At 37.2% G+C, this 27,050-nt stretch overlaps 2 protein-coding genes and 1 pseudogene across 7 annotated transcripts; all 3 read right to left on the bottom strand.

The window, feature by feature from the left end:
- Nucleotides 1-328: 328 nt before the first annotated feature.
- On the bottom strand, nt 329-11,523 carry LOC135775146 (uncharacterized; annotated as a pseudogene).
- A 494-nt stretch (nt 11,524-12,017) lies between these two features.
- LOC135775709 (F-box only protein 6-like) lies at nt 12,018-15,481 on the bottom strand. Of its 3 annotated transcripts, XM_073813030.1 has the most exons (7): nt 15,275-15,348; nt 14,923-15,029; nt 14,202-14,469; nt 13,468-13,582; nt 13,232-13,327; nt 12,952-13,084; nt 12,018-12,859 (listed from the first exon to the last, which is right to left on the bottom strand). In XM_073813030.1, exons 3-7 carry the CDS (start codon nt 14,350-14,352, stop codon nt 12,713-12,715), a joined length of 642 nt encoding a protein of 213 aa, XP_073669131.1. In that variant the 5' UTR covers nt 14,353-14,469; nt 14,923-15,029; nt 15,275-15,348; the 3' UTR covers nt 12,018-12,712. The 3 variants fall into 3 exon arrangements, with proteins under 3 accessions (XP_073669131.1, XP_065142206.1, XP_065142207.1); XM_065286134.2 differs by lacking the exon at nt 14,923-15,029 and having other exon boundaries at nt 14,202-14,496; nt 15,275-15,481; XM_065286135.2 differs by lacking the exon at nt 14,923-15,029 and having other exon boundaries at nt 15,275-15,426.
- A 3,661-nt stretch (nt 15,482-19,142) lies between these two features.
- LOC135775713 (F-box only protein 2-like) lies at nt 19,143-24,890 on the bottom strand. Of its 4 annotated transcripts, none has more exons than XM_065286145.2 (5): nt 24,724-24,889; nt 24,360-24,464; nt 24,039-24,258; nt 19,842-19,957; nt 19,143-19,281 (listed from the first exon to the last, which is right to left on the bottom strand). In XM_065286145.2, the coding sequence occupies exons 2-5, from the start codon at nt 24,420-24,422 to the stop codon at nt 19,261-19,263; spliced, it is 420 nt and encodes a 139-aa protein (XP_065142217.1). In that variant the 5' UTR covers nt 24,423-24,464; nt 24,724-24,889; the 3' UTR covers nt 19,143-19,260. The 4 variants fall into 4 exon arrangements, with proteins under 4 accessions (XP_065142217.1, XP_065142213.1, XP_065142214.1 ...); XM_065286141.1 differs by lacking the exon at nt 19,143-19,281 and adding an exon at nt 19,347-19,718 and having other exon boundaries at nt 24,724-24,890; XM_065286142.1 differs by lacking the exons at nt 19,143-19,281; nt 24,724-24,889 and adding exons at nt 19,347-19,718; nt 24,542-24,717.
- Between the last annotated feature and the right edge of the window lie 2,160 nt (nt 24,891-27,050).

Raw genomic sequence — 27,050 nt, forward strand, 5'->3', positions numbered from 1 at the left:
CCTGAACTTTTGTGTGTGTCTGTAAAAAGGAAACACAGAAGCGTGTGGATTTCTACATGCACATGGCCCCTTCCCACAGTAAAAGTGGTCTAGTAACGCCCCTTTTTATATTTCTGATTAAATTATAAAATAAAAGGACTCTGTTGTTCTTGATTTTATGTGGAAGCCTACCATAAGTTACGTTTAGTCCACAAAAGCCGTTTGTTTATGCTGTTGCTGCTGAAACCGTCTATAGGCCTATCCTTTTTATCATTACATACTTTAAGGCAGTTGCATTGTTACATTCTGAGTAAATGACTTTTATAATGCAGTGGGAATAAAACAACATTTATTTCTCAGCAGCTGGACAGATCTCTACACTACTGTTTATAACCCGTATTCCATACCAGCCTGCCCAGAACTGTGTATCCTGTCCCCCATGAGTAAAACGAATAAACCGAACTCCAGGTCCATAATTCTTAAAGACGTGTGTCATCTGAAATTAAAGCAGTGAGAGTTATACAAAAAAGGTTTACAATAAAGTCTAATAGTATAACATAAACTAATATGAGCAATATATCTTTATTCATTTTAGTTAATACAATTTTTTGTTCTCATTTGTTATTCTAGCTTTCTAGAACAGTGATTCTCAAACTTTTTTGGAGTGCGCCCCCCGCTTATGTATGAAAATAAGAAAGTAAGAAAATGTATGACATGAAACATTCTAAAACTTAATTTACATTTTCAACAACATATCCCATAAATCACTTACTCTACCTTTAGTTATAGTTAATTTGAGGATGATTGGAATTATGTTTTGTAAATAATAGAGTTTAGTACATTTATTATTTAAAAAGGACTACATAAATAATTAATAATAAACATTACGATTAAACTCACTTGACACCATTGTTGATCATTCCACTGTTCAAAGAAAACGTTTTCAGGCTGAAAGACACTGATGGGTTTCTTTTTCTGATTAAGCAGCTCTACACAAATCTCATAATGACACCCGCAATCCCAGCGTGGGGCATACCTGCACCAAACAACAATATACTGAATAGCAAAATAATTATTTGGGGATCACACAGACTTAAAAGGGGGCTTTGCTTGCAAGCAATATTATAGATGTATTTCTGTTTGAAAACTGATAAATTATCTCAAGTAACTCTTGTACAGCAAATGACTTACCAGTCTGATATTTTGATATCAGGTTGCATTTGATCCATGAAAGCAGGACTGTAACCCTCTTCTTTCAGATTAATCAGCTGTTGCTTTAAACATAACCTAAGAACACAGATTACAGATGAGCTTGATTCAGTTTAAACTGAAAATTCAACATCAGTTTAAAAATGTCAGAAGGATCAGAAACATAACTTACCCATAAGAGGTGGCAAAGCATTTGTCATTGTTGTCATTTGGAAGTGCTTTAAAAACCTCTTCTATTTTCCAGCAGTCTCCACCATTCTGTACAATGATCCATCCATTTAATTCATCTAACAAAAATACCAGCATGAAGGACATTATATATTGAAGTATACACATATTTTTCATTTGATCTACTTTGATTTTCATGTAAAAATATTTGGGGGGGGGGTGTAACTGATGAATCTGAAAATTGGGGGGTTATATTCCCATTGGGAATCGAGTATTCCAGAAAGCAGTGTAATAACTTTAGTTTAGTTATTACACGGCTCTCTGGAATGCTTGATTCTGATTGGTCAGTTGAGACATTTGCAGGTTCGTTATTTTCGAATAATAACCGCTCCAAAATAATAACGCTTAGCCGGTACTACTTTTACGAGTAAGATCGCTCCGCGCCAATAAAGATTACTGTTTGTTTGGCGCCATCTTGTGACAAACACTGGACAACCACGACAAGACACAGAGAGCTTACTGAGACTGAACTTGACAAAATAGAGCATGACAGCTACGAAGCCAACACACAAAAAAATACAGAATGGGCATTAAAACTTCTCAAAGACTGGCTAAAAGAGAAAAAATGGAGACAGACAAGTATGAAGCAGGATCTTAATAAGGTATTACGATCATTTTATGCATCTGTGCAAAGTTTCGCGGAAGGATAAAAATGTTAATTTAAAACAAATATGCCAATAAAATGTTTCAAATTCATATTCATGTCCAGTTTTTTTTCTTATGTGACAAGTAGCCGTGTAATAAGCGGGATAATGTAGAGTCAGCCGGTAGTTATCGGGAAATAAGCCCCTTCAGTGTGATACAAGACCCTCCGCTTCGCGTCGGGTCCTGATCACACTGTCAGGGCTTATTTCCCGATAACTACCGGCTGCCTCTACATTATCCCTTACTTAATGTTTTGTGATGTGTAATAAAGTAAATGTGGTGTCAATCCCAAATTGAGTGAGCATTGCCTGCCTTAAGACTTGCTTAAGACTTAATAGAGGGTATGCACATGACGTCACCGTCGGCAAGAGGGACTGCGGTTACGCCCACTGAGTGGCAAAAGACAGCGCGGCAGCATTTGAGTACAGCATGACATCGACGAAAACACGGTGAAAACGCGTTGAAATGGGAAAAAGCTGTTGTGTGATAGACTGTACTAACAGATTTACAAGAATTCTGAGCTATTGTTTTACAGACTGCCAAAAAACACAGAAAGGAGAAGTAAATTGATCGTTCATTCCAACGTCCACAGATGGGTTAACAAGTTGCTAGGGTCACTATCAAGCAGAGGTTTTACTTTCTACTTAAACATATTTTTTTCAAATATTTGTATTTTATCCGTGTTTCTCTTTGGAAAACATACATTCCAAAGCATATAATCATACTTTTTACTCTATTACATTTCATAAATAATACGTTTGTGTTTTACATTTAATATTTAAGTACATAAATATACTTTTACTCAAGTAAAAGTACACAATTTTAATGTAATTAGGTATTAAATACATTTTAATATGCAATATTAAAGAATACACAGTATGATTCTGTGCTTTAGAATGTAGTGAAGTAATGTTTTTCCCCAATACAAACAACCTAATAAAGCACAGATGCTTGGGAAATGTAACTAAGTATTGTCCACCTCTGCTATCAAGTCCAACTAAATTCAATTTAAGCTGATAATAGTCAGTTTTACTGGCATGTTCGCAGCACCCGCTATGAAAACCAGCAATTTTGTTGAACGTTTGCCACTCAACAGGGCAAGTTCCGGGGTGGTCACGTGGAAAAGTGATGTCAATGCATACCCTATATACCTAAGTGCAGAACCTCCAAAGAAAAGAGAAAAAATTAAGAATTATCAACATAATGCTGTCATATATATATATAAAGGTCTGTGGCTCACCTTCAGCTCTGGGATTTTTTAGTAAGTTACGTCTTTTCTTAGACAGAAAGTAAAAGAGACGCCAGTCCGCTGGAGGTCTGGACGCATCGCAGGGCTTGAACCCCTCTTTCCGACAGCGCTCTTTCCAGTGTGACTGTGTGTCCACCAGCTCTTTCCATTCACGACACACTAAACGACACTTTAATACCACATCCTCTGCAGGCAGATTCAGTAAGATCTCCTCAACCACAGCTGAGTTTAATCCTGGGCACTAATAGAAAACAACGATTGGTTTTCAGTTTCAGTCCTTGATCTATAATGACCCATTTCCGGGTTAAGTTTAACGACACCAAATAATGTCATCTTACTGCATTTGAACCGAGTCCAAGCTCATTTATAGACACATAATTTTGATCGCTTGCAGAAAGACCCATTTTTGCAAACATTTGGTTGTTGTCACACTGTGGATCTGGACCTACTGGTTAAAAACAACACGGAAGTAACTTTGACGTTAAAGTAACGTTATCAACCACTGAAGCATAAATAATGGCACATACGACATACCTTACGCTTAGCCATGTAAAAATCACTTTTCTACCCGTATTTTAAAGTAATAAGGATGTGAAAAAATATATGCGTATTTATACCCTCGTATGTTTCTATTAAACTGTAATGTCAGCGGATAAACATTTCAACGACTTGACAGCTGACCTGTGCGTTGTGATTACATGAACCAGGGCTCCCGCAATTGCCAAATCAGATGAAGCACACTCAGTCCAGTTCTTCGATAGCACGTGATTTCCTGGATAAATCTATTCCAAGGGGCAACATTCTGATCGGAAGTGACTTAAACGGCAATTCATCGACTGGCCGCTAGAGGCTGGGAGTGGGACTCAATTCAATAGATAGACTGTAAAAAAGACCCATAGACCCCATGTTAAAATGCCCAAATTTACAGCAGAAATTAATGTGTTTGCAGCCTGGTACAAAAAGTGCTTTTGGTCTATATACCTCATTTTGCCCTTCATGACAACTGTGAGGGGGGTGCATTTTTTAACTCATCCATTTAAATTATATTAAAGTTCTGCATAATTAAGGGCGTGGCCACTTGAGTGACAGGTGAACTGCCACTGCTGTCACTACCTCCGAGCTAGGCAGGCGTAGTTTCGGCAACCAGCTACTTCAGCTTCACCAACGTCCCGCCTCTTTACCCATTTTCGGTTATCCAAGAGGGCAACAGCAGGCTTTCAAAAAGCTCTTCACACACCTATGGGTGATGTCATGGACACTACCTCCATGTTTATACATTTAGTGCAATTTAAAGGAAAACACCACCATTTTTCAATATTTTACTATGTTCTAACCTTAACTTAGACGAATTAATACATACCTATTAGGGGTGCACCGATACCGATACTGGTATCGGCCTCGATACCGCATTTTCAAAAGTACTCGTACTCGTTAAAAGTCCCCCGATACCTGGAATCGATACCACGGTCTGAGAAATGTCTATGTTTGAGCGGCGTGTAAGGGGTTAATGCCACTTGTGTTGTTGGCAGAGTTTACAACAAACTGGAAAACTAGTCCTTTGTTTTTTTGTTAAATTATGTGATTAAAGCTGTTACCTGTAAATTTAAATCATATTTTCTATTAAGTACTCGGTATCGGCAAGTACTGAAATGCAAGTACTCGTACTCGTATTCCAAAAAAATGGTATCGGTGCATCCCTAATACCTATCTTTTTCAATGGGTGCACATCATCTTTGTACAGCGTATCGTGAATGTGTCAGCATTTAGCCTAGCCCCATTCATTCCTTAGGATCCAAACATGGATGTATTTAGAAGCCACGAAACACTTCCATGTTGCCCTATTTAAAGACTGTTACATGAGTAGTTACACGAGTAAGCATGGTGGAACTATATTGTATGGTGGGAGAGCACTTAGTTTGCAGCACTTCAACCTGAGCACACAGTTACATCATCAGTCCTGACTACTCCCCCCACCCCTCGCTCAAACTTCCATCAATATTACTGTGCCCCGAGGTTGAAGTGCTGCAAACTAAGTGCTCTTTCTTTTATATAACTGCAGATTTGATTCAGTTTATCCACTGAGAAAGAGGAGAAGCATAAAGTTATGATTTGTGATTGCTCAGCTTTTGTAAACAGTAACTCTACCTTCTTTGATTGGCCATCCCATTTTTGACATTGACAGGCGCTGACAAGATAGAGATTGGCGTTGTACAGTATTTACAGTTAGGCTATTGGCAATTATTTCATGAGTTTTATTAAACACTACAGGGATCTTAATGGTGGGCATGAGCATGTGAAGACAATGGATGTGTGGCGTGTGAGCGTGGAAATGTTCAAAAATTCATAATATTGTCGTCACCTAACTGGGAAGTAGAGGGATGTTGTCCAAACCAGCCATTCTCTGCAGTCCTCGAAAAGTGAATTCTAAGAAAATATATTGTTTGCCATATTGTATGCTTTATAATTTTGCAGGTATTACTTATGCTCTAACAGCAACATTACACACTAACTAAAGTTTGAAAAATAGAATCACAAAAACGGCACCTTTAAGGGGCTTGTGTAGTTGTGAATTACAACCCCAACATGTGCAATTGCAGTACATGTGCATACTACAGACAGTAGTATGCACATACTACAGTCAACAGAGTCAACAGATTTAACCTACACAAATTTGTGGACATAGCCTGTGTCTTGCAAACACTGTAACTAAACGACACTTCAGTACCACCAGCAAAATCTCCTCAACCACAGCTGAGTGTAAACTTGTGCACTAACAAAGAAATAAAAATAGTTTTCAGTCCATCTCTCCCCAGCCAATGTTTGTATGTGAGGCCAAACACAAAACAAGCTATTAAAAAACACAAGAAAAGCAGATATAGGCCAAATTATTTATTTATTTATGAAATGTCCAACCATATGCTTAAGCAAAGTGTGCCCTATGTAGTCAGACTTCATATCTTTGGTATTTCTTAAACATAAAGGGGCCCACTTAATAATTTTGAGCCAATGCAACCATTAGAAACCTCATTAAAATAAACGTGCTACACAATGACATTGGAGAACCATTTATGGCTGAACGGTTCCATCTTTAACATCTGAATAACAATGTTTTTTTTTTGTAGTAAAAGGATTCTTTAAATCAGTGTTTCCCAATTTTGGTCCTCGAGTATCCTCTCCCAGAAAGTTTTTTAGATGTCTCCTTATTTAAAACCTCATTCAACTTATCAGCTTGTTAAGGAGACATGTTAACCATCCAGGTTGATGAGTTGAATCAGGTGTTTTAAATAAGGAGACATCTAAAACTTTCTGGAAGAGAGTACTCCAGGACCAGGATTAGAGGTAAAAAAAAAGAAATGCTCCTATTAGAAACCTTTGACTTAATGTTTGTTTGGGGAACCAAAAATGGTTCTTCCGTGGTGGTATATGTTTTTTTTTTGTAAGTAACTTCAAGAGAAAGACATGAATCAGCACATGATTGCATCACATTTGTGTTAAGAAACAAGCAGCTGAGAGAAGGATCAACCTCACATATAGCAAGTTTACTAGAGTTTATCGTGCACAAGGACTTGCAGTTTTAGATGCCGAAAACAAGCAAATGACAAGTGTTTGAAATAGTTTTTGACCTTCAAGTATCAAACAGTGGAACGGAAACACTTAACATAGCATTAGTCAGGTCAAAAGTCCCTGCTCTAAACGCTAAATGCTCTAAAAATAACAAATAGTGAAACTTATGTGTCATAGTTATGTCAGAGTTTTTATAAAAATAAACAACAAGTTATAAAATTACTTGTTATAGAAATTGTAACATTTTGATGTATATACATACATAAAAGAAGCATATGATGCATACAGTATATTCTTCATATCAGTACAAACTTTCATGCTGTCCATTAGTGACCCTAAAAAATATTATATAATAAAACAATGTTTATCTCTCAGCAGCTGGACAGATCTCTACACTACTGTTTATAACCCGTATTCCATACCAGCCTGCCCAGAACTGTGTATCCTGTCCCCCATGAGTAAAACGGATAAACCGAACTCCAGGTCCATAATTCTTAAAGACGTGTGTCATCTGAAATGAAACCAGTGAGAATAAAGGTAAGATTTTAAATAACCTTTGCATCTTTGGCACATATAATCAGATCCTTCGGCTTGTTCACTCTCTTTCCTCCTTCATCATTAGTCCAGACCCTATAGCTGCAGTCACACTAGACTTTGATCACACGAGTGTTTGACGTTGAGCAGCTCACCAATATGATCTTTGGCTTTGTCCATTTGTGTTTTTCAGTAGACAGAAATGTCGCGCAGTGACATACCGGTTTTGTACTGGTCACAACGCTTCACATGATACGAAATATAGTCATATGAGCTTGCGTTTCCGAGATGTCACACTTTAGTCAGTTTACAGACTCGAGTCTTTCTGAGTTACTCACTATACAAATGGAATATCCAAATAATGCCTTCATCCAAAATAGCTCTATATTATATGCCACTTGACATAAAAGAATTATGGCGAATATAACCTCATAATTATTGACATCCCAGGACGAGTCAGTCATGTTTGATCCACTTCACTACTGTTAAATTAGTGAATATGGGTCTGTGGATCACGAATTCACTCAGGTGAAAATCCCCTGATTTATTCATGCTGGATAGGTCTGTGGATCCGTGATACTGATCTGCTATCTTTCCGGCTCTGTCTGCAGGAAGTTGTGCTGATCTAAGCAGCTGAATCCAAGTCCATTTTAGAGGCAAACAGCTAATTATGTGTAGAAGTTAAGGGACTTCTGGCTTGCTAAAAACTAAGCAGATTAGCTGGGATATGTAGGTATGAGATTGTACAGGTTAAAAGGAATGTAGTGAGTGATGCAAATGTTTTAATTTTAATACATGCAACAGTTTTAGCAGCAGGTGTAGGACAAAATAGATTTGTGTTAGTGGGGACCACAGACCCATCACTCACAGGTCAGTAAGAGGATCCAGGTTAATGATCCGGATGGATCAGGATTCATACAACACTAGGTCTGACTCATTTACATGCGTATGAATGGAAGTCAATTGGATGAAAAGTCCAGTGTGACCGGCCCTTATTGCTAATTGCCTAAGTGAGTGTTGTGTTGTTTTTTAGATCAGTCTGATCCACGTTGTTTCTTTTGGCTATTTACAGAGCCACGACTACGTGCAAACAATATTTTTGGTCAGTAACACAGAATTAACATCTACCAAATTTTCTAATAATTGTTTTAAAATGATTTATATTTTCAACTGCTTTTCTCATAAATCACTTATTCTACCTTTAAAAGGTGCAGTGTGGACCTTTTAGAAAGATCTCTTGACAGAAATGCAATATAATATACATAACTATATTATCATTGGTGTAATATAACGAACCTTATATTTTTTATTACCTTAGAATAGTGTTTATCTACATACAATGCGTGTCTCCTTACACGCAAGTCGTCTTCATGTTTCTACAGTAGCCCTAAACAGACAAACTGCTCTACAGAGCGAATTTCGTCACTACATTTTCTTAGAAGACGACATGTTTGTCCTGTGGAGGCTACCGTATGCGTTCTGAAATTTAGCGATGAGCTGTTGGTTGCAATTCACAATCTCAGCACTAGAATTTACACACACCACCTTTAATAAATAGTTCAGTGGAGGATGATTGGACAGTATGCTTTGTAAGTAATAGAATTTAGTACATTTATTATTTAAAAATAATTCAATAATTTAAACATTACGATTAAACTCACTTGACACCATTGTTGATCATTCCACTGTTCAAAGAAAACTTTTTCAGGCTGAAAGACACTGATGGGTTTCTTTTTATGATTTAGCAGCTCTACACAGATCTCATAATAACACCCGCAATCCCAGCGTGGGGCGTACCTGCACCAAACAACAATACACACCAGACTGAAAGAAATACTAGTTTTAGAGTTATGATAAGGCTTTGGTCTTCCTAGCAATATTTTTTTTATTTGCAAGAAAGTAATTATAATTCAATATGCAAATAGATTGGTATGGAAAAGTATGCAAAAAGAGAGGCAGAAATAAAAAACTTCCAGTAGGACATTTTCAAAGTCCAATCTAAATTTACTAAGACAACTAAAACTGAAATTGTCTGCAAAGGTTTGAATAAAATACTGAATAGAATTGAAAATTGTTGTGTGGGATAACAGAGACTTAAAACCTCTTAAACTCTGGGGCCGGTGGGTCCAAAACTGCATCATAAAATTTATTTTACAAAATATATCAGTTATGGAAAAAAGTTTTCTGTAAAAAAAATTGACCACATCCATTTTACTCCAAAGTATGTGGATAGATAACTCTTTGAAATTTAAGCATGCTCAATTCTGCAAAAACTCTAATTATACTGCTTAGCCTAGCATAAGAGACCTGCAAGCATTGTTTTATATGTATTCCTGTTTGAAAAGTGATTTTTCATCATTCTGCAAATGACTTACCAGTCTGATATTTTGATGTCAGGTTGCAGATGATCCATGAAAGCAGGACTGTAACCCTCTTTTTTTAAATTAATCAGCTGTTGCTTTAAACATAACCTGAGAACAAAGATTACAGACAGGTCAAGTTTGGAAATTACACTGAAATTTCTGAAGCATCAGAAACATAACTTACTCATAAGAGGTGGCGAAGCATTTCTCATTGTTGTCATTTGGAAGGGCTGCAAATTTTTTTTCTATTTTCCAGCGGTCTCCACCATTCTCTACAATGATCCATCCTTTGAATTTATCTAATAAAAATACCAGCATGAAGGACATTGTTTGATTTTACCAGTTGGGAATATATCCCTACAGCAGTACTTTAAAGCAGTGGGTTTTTTTTCAACCCGGTGGCCAGGGCCCTATAGGAGGCCACAATAAACTTTCAAGGGGACTCAAGTATTGAGTTTTTAAGTAATTCATTTTAACATTAAAGACAATGGCACTTAACCATTGTTATTAAATAAGGAATAGAGTATATCCCTAACGGAGTTTATTTAACAACTTAGCAACTTAACTTATTTAACAAATGTTATCTAACTTGCAGTTCCCGGAAGAAAGGTGTGTTAAAGTCACAATGAAACAGAAGAAGTGATCATCTTATATAATAATGAAGCTCACATATAAGTCATTTGTAAAAAAAAAAAAAAATACAACAATATTGCAAAAAATGTAAGTTTATAATTTAAATTTCATTGTGACTTTACAGATAGCCATGTAACAAATGTTATAGTAAATGTGTTGTAAATTAAAAAAAAAGTTAAGGATTATCAAGCTATCATAATGTAATCGTAACAGTTCTGTGGCTCACCTTCAGCTCTGGTATTTTTTAGTAAGTTACGTCTTTTCTTAGACAGAAAGTAAAACGGACACCAGTCCGCTGGAGGTCTGGACGCATCGCAGGGCTCGATCCCCTCTCTCCGACAGCGCTCTTTCCAGTGTGACTGTGAGTCCACCAGCTCCCTCCATTCACGACATACTAAACGACACTTTAATACCACATCCTCTGCAGGCAGATACTGTAAGATCTCCTCAACCACAGCTGAGTTTAAACGTGGGCACTAATAATAGAGAAACAAAAATTGATTTTCAGTTTCAGTCAATATGACCCATTTCCGAGTCATGTTTAATGTAAAAACTCAGTGACACCAAAATGTAAACTTACGGCAACTGATCCAAATTCAAGCTTGGTAGATACATAATTTTGATTGCTTGCAGAATCCATTCTTCTTTTCGCAAACATTAGGTTGTCACACTGTGGATCTGGAGCAACGTTACAGCTTTAGGTTGAAAACAACCCGACGACGTTAACTTAAACTTTGATTTTAAAGTATGAAACATAAATAATGACACATACCTTCTTCTTCTTCGTCATGTAATAATCAGTTCTCTACCCGATAATGAAAGTAGCTAAATAAGATGTGAAAAAATATATGCGTAGGCCTATACCCTCGCATGTTCCTGTTTCCGTTTCTCTAAAATAGAATACACGCCAATAATCGTTTAAACGACCCGTCCGTCACATGAATCAGATTTCCCGCAATTCCCAAAACACTCTGAAACACGCTCCAGTTATTCGATATCACTTGTTTTACTGGATACATCTACGACTATAAAATATCAAAACGCGTGTCGATGAGTCAGTAAGCTGCACACCACACCACACCACACCACACTGACGCTCTCACGGTATGCTGATAGGTATGCGCAGCCATACACTCTTCTTCTTCTTATGATTTTGAATGGCGGATTGCAACCAGCTTTTTGGAGCATTACCGCCACCATCTGGACTGGAGTGTGGATCAAGAGGTCAACCCACACTTACTTAAATCCTTTTAAATAAACCAGTTATCTTCAAGAAAGGAAACAAAAATTGAAAGCAAATGTTCTCTGATCCTCTTTGCAATAAAAGCTGTAAATTTAATGTCATCTGGCTCTCACTAAGTTGTGAGATCAATCTTTGTCAGCCATACACTCTAAAAATAAACGGTGCTAAATAGCACTAAAAGTGTTTTTTAGCACCGGTGAAGCACCTTATGAAAAACCATACAGGGGCCATATAGCACCACATATGCACTATATGGTTCTACACAGGTGCTTCACTAGTGCTATATGGCACTAAAATGTTTTTTTTTCTATGATTACGAGCAAAAAAACACTTAAAAACAAAGTTTTGTAGACAAAAATTAAGTAAAACATAAATTTCTATAATTTATTTTTAATTACTATAAAATCAAATGGCAAACATACATAACTACAATATTTAAGTGGCATCAAGTGTAATCCTTTTCCATGTTTTCATGCTATACTTCGGTCCCTAGTGCCTCTATCAACCTTGAAAATGTGAAAACATTCTCTGCATGTGAAAAATTAGGTCATTGAAATTTGCCCCCCCCCCCTCTTACCGCCCCTTAATCTGCACTATCCAACCACAGCACTGCCATTTAGTGCAGAGATCAGATCATTTGGATTTAAAAGGACCCTCCCCAAAACAGCACATTTTTGCGCACACCTACAAAGTGGCAATTTTAACATGTTATAATGAAAATTACGTATACAGTATTTTGAGCTAAAACATCTTGTTAAATGTCCCCATTTATACTGTAAAAACAATGATCACAATCAAAACAGATTTTAATTTTGCCATAAAAATACAACACAAAATGGCATCACAAATCTACCATCTTATAAATTTATTTCTTGTCACTTGACTCCATTTGAAAGTGCTAATTCTAGATTTGTTTTTGACTTTTATGTTATTTTACTGTATATTCTATATGATGCATATCATAAAACTGCATTGCATGATGTAATACATAAGGCAACTACAATGTATACTATATGGATTATTTATCTTTGGTTAAAAAAATGTAAACAGGCAGACTGAAAAATGCTATGACCCATCTTCTAGACAGATCTCAACACTACTGTTAGTTAGCCGTATTCCATACCAGCCCTTCCAGTATTGTGTATCTTTTCCTCCATGAATAAATTGAATAAAACGTACTCCAGGTCCATAATTCTTAAGAACGTGTGTCATCTGGAAAAAACACACAGAAACATCAGAAATACTGTTAACATTAATAAGACTTGATCTAAAATAATCTTCTCATTTCTTGTTATTCTACTTACGTGACACCATTGCTCATCATTCCACTGAGGAAAGACAACTTTATCATGAAAAGTTCGGAGCTCTTCTTTATTCTGACCAAGCAACCTCACAAAGATTTTATAGTAACAGCCACAATCACAGCGTGGTGTATACCTGTACAGACCAAACAGAAGTACATGTGCTAATTTGCAAATTCAGCTTTCATGTTATGGTAAAAGCTGGTTTTCACCTGAATCTAAATGACAGATCAATAATTAAGGTTCACTTAAAATATATTTTTAAAAAAAGTTTAATACTCACCAATCTGATATTTTAATATTTGGTTGCCATTGATCCATTATAGCAGGACTGTAACCTTCTTTCTTAAGGTCAATAATTTGTTGCTTTAAACATAACCTGAGGACAAAATATATAGGTGATTTGTGTACATAAAGATGGTCTGAGTTTAAGATAATCAGAATTTAAGATCAACTACATTTCAATTAAACTGTAATAGAGGTTTAAAATTGTATAATAGATGCATCAAACTGACGCACATGTAAGAGGTTATAAAGCATTTGGTGACTGTGTTTTCAAAAAGTGGTACTCTGGATCCCTCTTCTGCCCAACCGTCTCCACCGTTGTGTACAATCTCCCATCCATTTAATTTCTCTATTAAAAACAAACAAAACGTTTTTTTGCCAGATGCAGATATCTACTTTTATATATTTTATATTTAGACAAAATGTAAAAGTTTTTTTTCTTTGAATAAAAGCAACTGCATCTTAGCGATTTAAATACAGCATACAGTTCAGTTATCCCAAAACATTAGAAAGGATTTTTTAATAGTTCTTGTTTATATATTTTTTTTAGTTTTGTGGATCTCACACCTTCTGGTCTATATCACTTGGACTTTATGCTTTTGACTAAGGAATCTTTGTTGTAATGTTTAAGCTTAAAATGTATTTTTAGCACCATGAGAACTGGAACATGTACCAACAATCTCTATCTAATCTAACCAGATTTAAGAAAAAAACTACAGCACATACTACTAAACTGTAAGTAAATTTTGAAGCACTATAATGTTTTTGAGCCATTCCACATACTATAAATGTACTATAAAATACCGGAAGTTGCTGTTTATGTGTTGTTGCTGCTGAAACACTGTATACAAAATAATGTATTTTTATGTGGGTCATTGAAAAATATGAATCTTCTTTAAAGATGTGATATGACTGGCTTCTAAATTCACGTAGGATGGATGGGGATGGAAAGATAAACAGTAAATCACCTTCAGCTTTTGGATTCTTAAGCAAGTTACGTTGTTTCTTTCTCAGAAAGTAAAAACGCTGCCAGTCAGCTGGGGCTCGTGATGTATTATGAGGCTCGATCCCCTCTCTCCGACAGCGCCCTCTCCAGTGTGACTGTGAGTCCACCAACATCTTCCATTCACGACATACTAAACGACACTTTAATACCACCTCCTCTGCAGGCAGATTCAGTAAGATCTCCTTAACCACAGCTACTGGAACAGATGGCTGCAAATGTGCGTACTTAAACTGCACAGACAGACAGACAAAGATGGTCTGAAATAAAGTTCTGGGTAAATTCAATGCTAATTAAAAATAGCATTTAAAACATCAATGTAGCTTTTATTTGTTTTAGAAACTAATATTTGCTTTTCCACATTCAAAGAAGACAAAAGGAAAGTATTTACAAGATAATCCGAAGTAACTCGTCTTAACTTCTGTGTCGACAGCACCATAAACTTATTAAGGGCCGTTCACATTATAAAGATAACAATAAAAACTATAGTTTTATATTCAAGACAAAGGCGGAGTTCACATCATAACTATAACGGTACAACGAACGATATCGTTGATCGCTTTCTGGGCGATTTTCCCCCACCTGATGAACATTGACAGCCAATCAAATCTATTTGAACTTCAATTGCACGCGCACTTGAATGACAGTGGAAAAGCTCAATGCAGAGGTCTATAACATAAAATTACCTCAGGTAGGCTTTCCTATTTTCTTTGTGAAATTCACATTCTTTCCTACCACACTGACTACGCCCAACTAAATTCACTGTAGACTGAGGACATCTGCTGGTTACCCGCTGTGTAAATGCAACAAGAACAGCATATTTACATATTCAGTGACATGTAAACAATTGCAAAAGTTTTTTATTACAAGAAATATCCAATAAAAGTTAATGTGATTAAAGGCAAGTTTTTCGCGAGTGTCCGGGTGAGCGAATTAGCATAAAGTTATCGTTATAATGGAAGCTAATATAGTTATCGTTATAGCTATCGTTATAATGTGAACGGCCCTTTATTTTAAAAAAAAATTAAATACACCTACCATTGTAGTGATGTTAGATTTGAAGCGAGCGAGGCTTCGGAGCTTGTGTCGAGAAAAAGTGGGCGTGCCAGATAGTGATGGTCGTTGTCGAAGTACTGCTTCATGAGGCTTCGAAACATTTATGAATCATTTGTTTCGAATCAGTGGTTCGGAGCGTGTTTCAAACTGGCCCAAGTCACGTGATTTTAGCAAACGAGGCTTCATTACGTCATAACTGTTTCGAAAATCCGTTAAAACTGTAGAACAACCTAAGTAAAGGAGCTAGTTACATGTGTGACAGGATTGGCGAAGCCCTTCCTGCTTCTGGATTTGTTGGTTGTCATGCTCATGGATCGTCCTTTCACTAGGCAGGGGGACGTATAAATCCAGAAGGAGTAAAATCTTGCGTGTGAGGGATAGAGTTGTGACGTTCGCGAACGAACCGATTCTTTTGAATGGCTCATAAACATGAACGATGGGAGCCGAGTCGTGGCTGGAGGGGAGCCGTTCTTTCTGTCATTATTTTTTCCTAGTGCAGCCCACTTTGCTATTGTTCATTTAAGACTTGAAGGGGCTGATGTCCTATTTGCAAAGTTTACAGTAATAGTGGACTGTATGTAGACATTTCCATTTTATTTATTCTAATTTGTGGAAGTGTTTGTAGTAAAAGCTGTTTTGCACAGAAATTCATTGCAGCCGGCTTTGTTTTTGATGTTTATTTGTGAGTAGGTATTGTATGAATAACATAAGTCAACGTAGCTTTACACATATACACACTTTGTACTAAAGGTAAATCCAAAATAGTGATGGATGTTGTGCAACCCTATGGAATATAGTCCACACATGACAAATGAGGTAATCAATATTTCAGAATAATTTAAACTCATATTGGTGTGTGATATCTAAGTTTTAATTATTTTACTACAAATCTCACCTCATCATTCCTCCTAGTGATTTTTCCAGGATAAACTGAGATGCCCCCAAGCTGGCTTCTTAAAACGGACTAAATTTAAAAAGAGCCAAAAGAGATGTTCTTTTGAACGGCTCTTTGAAAGGAACGGATCGCCAAGATCCGGATCCCCTCAAAGAGCCATATGCTGAGCCCCAATTCGCATACTATCCCTCCTAAATAGTATGCGAAACTAGAATTAGTACTTCCCAAATCGTAGTATGTTGAAATGAGTATCCCCGTCAGTGTGAACTCCTCCCTTTCGTTGTATGATTGTCTGTTTGGACTTTCGCAAGGACTTCGGGGTGGTAAAGTGCGCGAAGCCTGCTGCAGTGCGGGCTTCGCTAAGACCGCATCAAGTGGGGCAAAGGAGGCGCTGATGAGCACACTTCAAAGCGTAAAAATGAGCACGCGCAATTTAAGACCACGAGACCGAAAGTCCACATGAAGTGCGCCATTTGGGACAGGGCCACACTCTAACGGCTAACATTGCCCACAAACCCATTGCGTGCGGGAGGAAGGAGCTTAACCACTGACTTATTTGTAGTAATACTGTGGCTGTACAAATGTTAACTTTATTAGTCCAACCAAAGAAACATGGTTACTACACTTTTACTATAGTAAAAGCATGGTTAATTTTCATAGGGGTATTTTGGAGTTATATACATAAGTATAAAATTAAGAATAAAATACGTTATAAACAATAGATATACTATAAAATGTAAATATTTTGACTTTAAAATAAGTAGCTTTCTTTACACACATTGCACATGACCGTCAGAACCAGCCGCCTCACAAACGACCTGTGTTTGGTTCTACAATGACGCCCTGCTTCACTCCTCAACTTGGTAGAACACATTGTAAAATGTATTGTGGAAAAAAACAATGAGAAAAAAGATGGGAATAATAAAGAAAATTATATTGGACATAAGTTATAAGAATGAATGAAATATTGTTAACAGTCGTGGTGTGCGTAACTACGCAACCACGTTTTCGTTCACGTTGCATGATGTCATCGAAGTATGTCCCAGAACGTGCATACTCTTTTGCTACACACTCAAAACTATGTACGTTTTCCTCACAAAAACATTACATACTTTTAGGTCGTAGTATAAGTAGGCAAATTGGGACTCAGCATTAAATCCCATCACTAATAGACCCCTTCATGGTTCACGTCACAGGCGGTTCCCACTGCGCATGTCGGGGTCAGAAAAGTAATTACAGCAGATTGAGTTGCATGTTATTCGGTATCGTAAAAAAGCCTACTTACGTCGTGGGCTTTGAAAATCGCACCAGGTCTTCCGTTAAGTTTTCGCGATTCATGCAGAATCTCAAAAACAAAAAATACAACATCTGCGGCTGCAAGCTATTAACGTGCAGACTGGAACAATACAAATATCAAAGAGGCTTGTGATTGTAGTGCTCACTTCATTTGAGGTAAGTCATCATTTTTCAGCCCTGTTAGATTAAATTTTAAAGCCTCGATTGTATGAACAGTTTGACCCCATGCTGCGCGCACACCCGATAGTCATTCAATGTTTACAAACCTTGAAGGGGTCTATAAATGGTGGTCGGAGCCAGCTGCAAATGGGTGGGTTAGCAGCAAGTGGGTGGAGCTTTAGCAGTAAGTGGGCTGTACAAACTTCCAGAGGATTTTGATTGGTTTATTTAGTATCACCTGTGTTGTAGCAGCTATTGGTTTATGCTCCACAGTTGGTTAACATTTGTTTAATGTGTAAGTTTTGTTGCAATCGATCAGAAAACAAAGAAGAAAACCGCTTTCACATGTCAGCATGCCGTTGAAATGAAGGGGTAAGCTTGCTGCAGCTGTACAGTTTTAAGTTTTGTAAAAAAGCATTATAAGTTCTGAAGAAGAACATTTTATAATGGCGTTTGTATGCTGTTTTTACTCTTGATGTATTAATAAATAATAAGGGTAGAGAAAGTGTTCTTACTTCATTTGTTTTTGTTGCATGACAATCAAATTGTGGAAGAAATGGGAGAAAGAGAAAATGAGCTGTTGTAGCTGGTATTGTCAGCTTTTTATATTTTGCTGATATTTTTTGTCAAATTAAAAATTAATGGATAATTTTATGACTTTTTTAAAATCTAATTCTCTTTCAGAAGAAGAAGAATGCTCTGCACTCTCTGAAACCTATGGGAAGAAAAAAACTGAACTTGCATATGAAAGTAAGAACTTTGATATAAAACAAAATACATATATTATGCTTTTTAGCAAGGTAAGCATAATCAATTGCAATGATGATTTAAAATGTGTATCGTAGAACAATTTTAATCCACTTATATTTTTCTTTAAGGATGAGCTGTTAAAAGAAGATGAACCTCCATCATGCTTCATCTTCAAGGTAGTTGAATGTTATATAATGTGCTTTTTAAAAATTTTTAACGGCCTGTGCTAACTTTTCAGTTATTAGGAGCGTTGCTAAAGAATATACTTCTTTAAGTTGTTCTTCAAGAAGAAGATGCTGCCTACATGACCCTGTCATTGGCTTGCTCAAGGTTCAGGGACATATTTGGGGATGACAAGTTCAAGAATCAGGCACACTTCTTATGGCTAGAAAGTAAATATTGACATTAAAAAATAAAATGCATAACAAGAACATCATTGATAATGTTAAATGTTAGAAAAATAAGTTGTCTCACTACAAACAGCTCTTCTGGAAGATGTACTCAATCTCCACTTGTTTGGAGTGTGTGTTTGAGTACAAATGCTGCACACCTGGTACTGTGTGTGTAAATTGTTGATGAATAAACTAGTTGTAAGTCTAGGAAAACTAAAAATCTAATTTACTTATGTCATCCCTTGGAGTTTAAAAGTTCTGGACACCATTCACTTGCATGGCATGGACCTATAGAGCGGGGAAATTATTCTTAATGTTTGTAAATGTTCACTGTCAACTATTAACCCTAGTTCTTATTGTGCTTCTTGTGTATCCACCAGGTTATGCTGGGAAGGGAAAGCGAGGTGAGCTCCAGGGCATTTATTCAAAAACCTTCCACCCTCGATTTTGCAGTTTTGACTGCATGCAGGTCAGTTCTAATGAGCTGATATAGTTTCCTTACAAAAACAAAAAAGTAAGACTAAATATAATAATAAAATAAAATAAACACTTTTGCAATAAATTCTGAGTGACTTGTACATGATTTTATTCATTGAAAAAAATAATTTAAATGTAATATATGTGTAACATGTTCAGAAAAACATTCGTCTGCTATTTAAAAAAATTATGCAGTAAAGATGGATGGTAACTTTTTTTTAATTAGGCACATGTTTTTCATGTATTTACACATTCACTTCACTGAGTCCAATTGCATCACATTTTAATATGTTCATTTACTTGATATTGTAGAATATGGAGCTTCAGAAATGTGCTTGAATAAGGCCTACAGCCTGATGAATTTAAAACACCATCACTTTAAGTATGGTAAAAGGTGTAAAGACGTGACTTCATCATTGACAGTGAGTGGTATTGGACACACACAATAATACCAAAGCTGTAAGAAATCAGACCATGATGAGAAACGTAATATTTGATCGTTTATTTTCATTACTGTCGCTACTTCCTGCCATACTCATTCACTGCCGTCCCATTTGCGGCGTAAACTCCTCCTACTTACGCAATTGGGTCCTCCCACTTGCCACATAAGCTCCTCCCACCTGCGTTCTCCAGGCCGAATGCGATGATATAGCGTGATCGGCCCAACATATCCGCATACAACTTCTTTAACGTATTCTGAAAACAAAAAAGGGAGGGCGTACAGAATGTATTGGATTGTTGGAAGTTGCGTCATGTTGCTATTGCTAATCCCTGTAATCTTTTCCTGGGCCCTGCCTTCCCACCATTTCTCGTGACTGGAGGTAAAGATTAAAGATAAGGGCACATGATTTTTTTATAATGAAACTCACAGATAAGTCATTTGTAAAAATTACAACAATATTCTAAAAATGTAAGTTTTCAATTTCAACTTCATTGTGACTTTAACAGTTTTACCGGCTGTTATCAAGGAAAATGTCACAACTTACCAATTAGAATCGAGTATTACAGAGAGCCATAACAATGCCAGTAGGGGTTCAGATAAAAAACTGGCAGCAGGAAGTGGCTGCCATTGACAGCCGGAAGGTAGGAGGGACCTGACAGTCGCTAACAGCCAATCAATATCGACCAACGTGAACGCAACCAATCACATATAACTACGACAGCAGCCATTGCATGCTTTAGTAATGGCAGCGATTGATCGAGCACCGGTAAGTTTGTAATCGGAGTAATGAATGTAAGTTTGATTTTAACTGTTATCTTAGTAAACGACAGTGTAACTTTGCCTATTTTAGTTTCAATGTTAAATTTATTCTAATTCGTTTTAGGTGTGCAAATTAAGCATGAAATTGTGACCACTGCTAGGTTCATGGCAAAATGAAATGGGAATATGTCTGTGCATGCTTGTCTACTGTTAAGGTAATTTATGTATTAATGTGTCCATTTTCTTATGAATCCTCTAGGTTATGTTGGAAGAGGAAAACGAGGAGAGATGCAAGGCTTTTACTCCGAAAACACCCATCCAGGGGTTTGCAGTGAGTGGTGCATGATGCTACAGGAGGAATAACTCTGTATAACACATCAGTTCTGTTCTGAAAGTCTTGAAAATACCTCCAGGATTGTTGTTCGTGATTCTGATTTCTGACATCTAATAGGGAGCGCCCCTAATGTATGAAGAAGTTTCTTTGTCTCAGATCTCTTCTGCAAATCATGCACCAAAGGGTACTGTATTTCTTATGTTTTATATCTTAAAGGACCACAATGGAAATAAGCCTATGGGCTTTATTTTTATCCTTTTGAACACTTCATGTTGATTGTTGTTCAATAAAGTATTTAATCAATTCAATCAATCAAAATCTGTCTAAAACATGTATCCAAAGCTTTCTACACTTATTAACTTTTTAATACAAAACAGCAGGGTTTCCCGAAGGATTTTTCAGTTAAGGTGGCCCGCCTAAGCTTGGAAACCCTACCGCCTTAACTACGTCGTCCAAAAAAAAAAAAAAAAACATTTGCTGCACAAAAGGACGTCAAGTGAATCTCGGAGAATAGCGCGTACGCGGATCACACCGCGAGCGGGGACGCGCCACACGGCCGAAATGAGAAAGACGTGGTCTGGACCGTCACTGTCTGGAGGATAGCCAGTTGATAAAATGCGTGTCTGTGAGAACTGTAAGTGGACTTATGTTTTGGGTTTATTTAAGCCTGTTATTGTATTCGTCTATGGTTCTTGCAATTTTAAAGTAAGTTAGCTGGTGATTTTGTTGTTTAAGCAACCTGCTAGGGTTTCACGTGCCTGTTGATTAGATATAATTGTTGAGCGCTCTTGCTCACTTTATTTATGTGCATTATTTACACGCTACAGTAGTTACACTTCTTTAAGATAATGTAATTAATAGTGGGAAATAATCAGTTTTTACAATTTTTGCGCAATCTATCATCATTCGCCAGACGTTTTACAACATCTGCTTTAGTTTGTGTTTATTAACCCTTTAGTTTCACTTCATCACGCAGCTATTCCCGTTAGAGGTAAAAATATTTAATTCATTAATAATCTAGTATGTGTTAATTTTTTGACATAATTTTTCTAAAATTAAGTTTTATTTCAGTGATTAAAAAATAATTATATAAAGTTATTTATTTTATTAAAATATTTTAATTTTCATCATGACAAATACACCCCGCCCCTTTGATTGCCACGCCCTTGACCCCGCCCATCCGCCCAACCCTACCACCTTAACTAACAATTTTTCTGCGGTAAACCCTGAACAGTATATGTGTCTTTTATTAAACAATATAATATATATTCTCAACTCTTTGATAATAATACTTTGCATTAAAGCAACGCTTGGAGTATAAAATAACAACACCTGTTTCTAAAGTTCTGAAGGATTGCATATGAAATTGGTTATAATACTTGGCTTATAAAGTTTGGATAATTTGCATATTACACAACGTGTGAATATGTCTGTTTCTTGAGTTACTAATGTAAAAAAAAGAAGAAATAAAAAGATTTAAAATAAAGGTTATTGGTGAGACCTGTCTCTCTTTGTCATTTAGGCGTGTTTGGGTAGCCTGTATAATAAATATACAATATACAGTACATCTAGTATTAAGTGCCTCATATAAATATGAATTCATTTATCTAGGTGTTTTTGTGCATATCTTTCATTACTTCACACAAACATTGATTTAGACGCATAAATATTCAGCTGGAATTTAACGTTTGGCCAAATTATCTTTTTCTTTGTTTAAATTCAATAAACCTTTTAATCAGAAAATACTGACATTTATACTTATTTAAATAAGTATTAGAAATTATAATTATTTGTCTTGCTGCCGCTGACATCCTCCTCTTTATTCCGGTTTTAGTGTTTGTGCATATCTTTCATTATTTCACACAAACATTGATTTAGACGCATATGCATTTATACATAAATATTCAGCTGGAATTTAAAGTTTGGCCAAATTATCTTTTTCTTTGTTTATATTCAATAAATAGTTTTAATCAGATAATACTGACATTTATACTTATTTAAATAAGTATTAGAAATTATTATAATTATTTATTTGTCTTGCTGCCGCTGACAGCCTCCTCTGGTTTCCGGTTTTAGTGTCAGGTACTGCGGCCATTTCCCAATGTCAAGGATACTTCCTTGGCAGGACTAGTCCTCACAAGTCACTTCCTTCGGAGGCTAGGGGATGTTCCTCTTAAGTATTCTGAGAACACATAAATGGAACAGGCTAGCAAGTGCACGTCATTGCGTCAAAGAAAGGTGTGCTGCGCGCATAGGATTGTGGGTGATTTCAGGATCCTCTACATTGGAACAGTCCTTCGACGGACGTCGATGACGTTGCATCCTCGAAATTCTGGCTTCCGAGGATCCTTCCTTGACATTGAGAAACGGCCAGTCTGTTGCAAGCATAGACAGTAAAAGAAATGGACACAGCGACCCCATTGGATCCAACGGAGACAAGTGAAGTCAATTAGAAGCCCGCACTTCCTGGGGGTCGAGCGTACTGCGCAGACTCAAACTGAGCTGAATGACGTGGTTGTCACGTGAGCAACCTGTCTGACAATTGTAAGTCTTCTAATGGCCGTGCCACGCGAAATCTGAATCACCCACCGAATCTTGCAGAGACGGCGAGGGTGAACAGGAGCACATTTTGGTAAGTAGTCTGATTAATAAGCTCCCTTGACTTTATGCCTCCACGTCCACCCGATTGCCTCATGGACAGTAAAAGATTGCCTGCGAGCTTCTCTTCCTGTCCATATGGTAATTTCTCTGCTGTGCGACAGAGAGTCGCAGGTTATGACACAATGAATCGTTAGCATATTTTTACAAAAACTGCTTCTACTGGGCCATAACGTAAGATACATGGTAATGGAGCCTATTATACATTTTTGTGTTTCTTTAGAAATAATTAATGGACAAATGGAGTCTTTAAACGCCTCAGATGTAAAGTTATTCGCTGTCAAAGTGACGCCAAAATGAATGGGAGTCAATGGGATGCTAACAGCAGGTGGGGGTTCACTAAGCAATGGCGGCGCCCGGGGAAGCTTCAATAAAATATGAAACCCTGCCCCCTGGTTGCAAGTGGCACCAACTTCCTGCTGCCAGCGTCTGCCACTTCCTGCTGACAGCTGACGATTTTTCGCTGAACCCCCTCTCAAATTTTAATTTAATAAAAATGTTAAGGATTATTAAGCTATCATAATGCTTTTTTACAGATCTGTTGCTCACCTTTAGCTCTGGGATTTTTTAGTAAGTTAACTTACGTTTTTCCTTAAACCAAAAGTAAAACCGACACCAGTCCTCTGGAGGTCTGGGCACATGTTGGAGCTCGAACCCCTCTCTCCGACAGCGCCTTATCCAGTGTGATGGTGAGTCCACCACCTCCTTCCATTCACGACACACTAAACGACACTTTAATACCACATCCTCTGCAGGCAGATACTGTAAGATCTCTTCAACCACAGCTGAGTTTAAACGTGGGCACTAATATTGGATAAACGAAAAATGGTTTTCAATTTCAGTCACTGACCTATTTCCGAGTCAAGTTTAATGTATCTCCAGTGACACAAAAAATGTCAACTTACTGAAACTGATCCGAATTCAAGCTTCTTAGACACATCATTTTGATTGCTTGCAGAAGGATCCATTCTTCTTCTTGCAACGCTTTAGGTCACACTGTGGATCTGGACCTACAGCGTTAGGTTGAAAACAATACGAAAGTAAGACTTAGACTTAAAAGCATAAACCATTGAAACATATGACATACCTTACTCTTCGTCATGTAAAATCACTTCTCTACCCGATAATGAAAGTAATAAGGATAAGAAAAAGTATATGCGTATATATTTCCTCGTATGTTTCTGTTTCTGTCAGCGGAAAATCATTTCAACGACCCGTCCGTCACATGAATCGGGAATTCCCGCAATTCCCAAAATAGTTGAAACACACCTCAGTTATTCGATAGCACGTATTTGCATGGATACATCTAAACGAAACTCTGCTGTCCAGGCGCGTGTTGATGGATGCTGACTTTTGCAGTCCACAACACAGCGAGATTCAAGAAGTGTCCGGCTTGCCTGCACTTTTTTCACTCCTCCCCTTACTGCAGCCGTCTGCACAAGCTGCAACAAGCCTTATGGCTGCGCATACCTTCAGGGGCGGATCTAGAAAATTATTTATGGGGTGGCAAGGGGGTGACATGAGAACTACGAGGGGTGGCAATAAAGTAAGCATACTTGCATGGTTGTCGTGGATACAAGAAATTATATACTATATTCGGTGTATACACTGGACCTCAAATTTTTATAACATAAAAAAATGCAACAACAAATGTTCCTATAAGTACCCAAGCAGCTACCTTTAGAATTTCTACTGTAGCACCCTTTGTCTTAATACTACAGTAAGTTAATACATACATCTTACCAATACCTAAAAACACTGACTGTAACCATGATGAGCAAGGTTGAACATAAAGACTGTTTACTTTTATATAAATAAAATAGGTTTGCCTAGTTTATATTAATGTAAAACATATTTGAAAGACACACATCTCTTTCTCTCATAAGCCTCTTCTTTAATCCTTTCACTCACTTCATGATGGATTGTTTCTGTTCTTTTCACTTCTTTTAGCTCTTCACCATTTCTATGTTTCTGACTTCTTCTACTCCTCTCCCTTCCAAAACATATTTTTCTGTTTTATTTGTACCTTCCACTCTCATAGTATTTGATTTTTCTATTCTTTTTGGTTAAAAAATGGATATCAGCCTTTCTTTTCATAGTATCATGGAAAATGCAGCATTAAGTTCTTTCAAGCTTTCTAAACATACACAACACTGAATAGTTTTGTCTCCTTAATGAAGACAACTAAAAACATTAGACTATATCATAAAGAGCGATTTCATATGCATGTATGGAATATTTTGATTGCTGCACTAACAAGACATGACGGGCTAACTCTAGAAAGAACTGCTTAAAAGATACTTAAAAGATACCTGCAGTTCAGTTGTTTTAACTACCAACAACTACCTCAGGCAATATTAAACAATTAACAGTTTAATTTTTGTATTTTATCCTGAAGCAACATTTATCTTTAAAATATGACCGTATTCAGTACTCTGATTTGCTGATGTGATGCTCAATTTAATCACTTTAAGACACTAAAGAGAAACCACTAATGTTTTGGCAGCATGTGATGATGTGAGGTACTTTATTATATCAGAATTACTTGCTACAGACGTGAAGAGACTCTTTCTTCATGGGCATAAGTTGCACGTTCATAATCATTCTTGCCTTTGGCCGCAACGATGGAAAAGTAACGTTTGTGCTTTTTATACTTTGTGTTTGCGTCCGCTACCTTTGTTTTGAGATCGTTGTACTTGCCATCGCTCTGTTGTTGCAGGTTTGTGCGACTGCAGCGCGAGAACCGGGCTGCATGTGAGTGCCTTGGATGGGGCGATGCATGCTTTCATGGCAGTTTCCAAAAGTCTCCAACCACGCCAGAAAAAATCGCTATATATGTCCGTGTCGCTTTTTTAATAAAGTCGCTAAAGGGGTCTAAAAAGTTTCTTAATCTAGCGACAAAGTCACCAAGTTGGCAAGACAGCGCGGACTTTTTTTTACACTGTAAAAGACTTTCTGCTGGGACTGCCTGTTCGTGCTTGTGTATGAACTCTGCTGCCTCTGGTTGGCTATAACGATGGAAATTAAGCCAATCCTCATCAGCTATGTGGTTGTCCCACCCCCTCTAAGACACACACACCAATCATCGTCAGATATGTGTCTCCCACCCCTAAACACACGCAGAGAAAAACTACATTGCCTTTCTGCCCTACTAGGGTATATATTATATATATATTATATATATATTAGGATACTAGCGCTGGGGTGGCATATGGGGTGGCAATGCTTTTATTAAGGGTGGCAACAGCCACCCCGTGCCACCCCGGTAGATCCGCCCCTGCATACCTTTCAGGGTACCGCGAGAGCGATATGTCTAATGTGCCCTTCGTGCGGCCGTTGCGCATATATCGATCAAAGCCCCGCGAGAGCGATTCGAAAAATCTTATTTTGAACTTATTTTGATCTAAAAGGCAAAAAAAAAACAATTCATCCGGAGCTTTGGTATCGCTCTCGCGGTACTTTGATGTCATACGCCGATCACTATGCGCAGAGCCATAAAGTCGAATACCGTAGATGCAACTGAAATACCAACAAATGCACTTACATTAAGATGTTTATAAGGAGAATCAACAAAGATGAACTGTTCCTTACTGGAA

This window comes from Paramisgurnus dabryanus, chromosome 21 (assembly GCF_030506205.2).
Source record: "Paramisgurnus dabryanus chromosome 21, PD_genome_1.1, whole genome shotgun sequence".
Lineage (NCBI taxonomy): Eukaryota > Metazoa > Chordata > Actinopteri > Cypriniformes > Cobitidae > Paramisgurnus > Paramisgurnus dabryanus.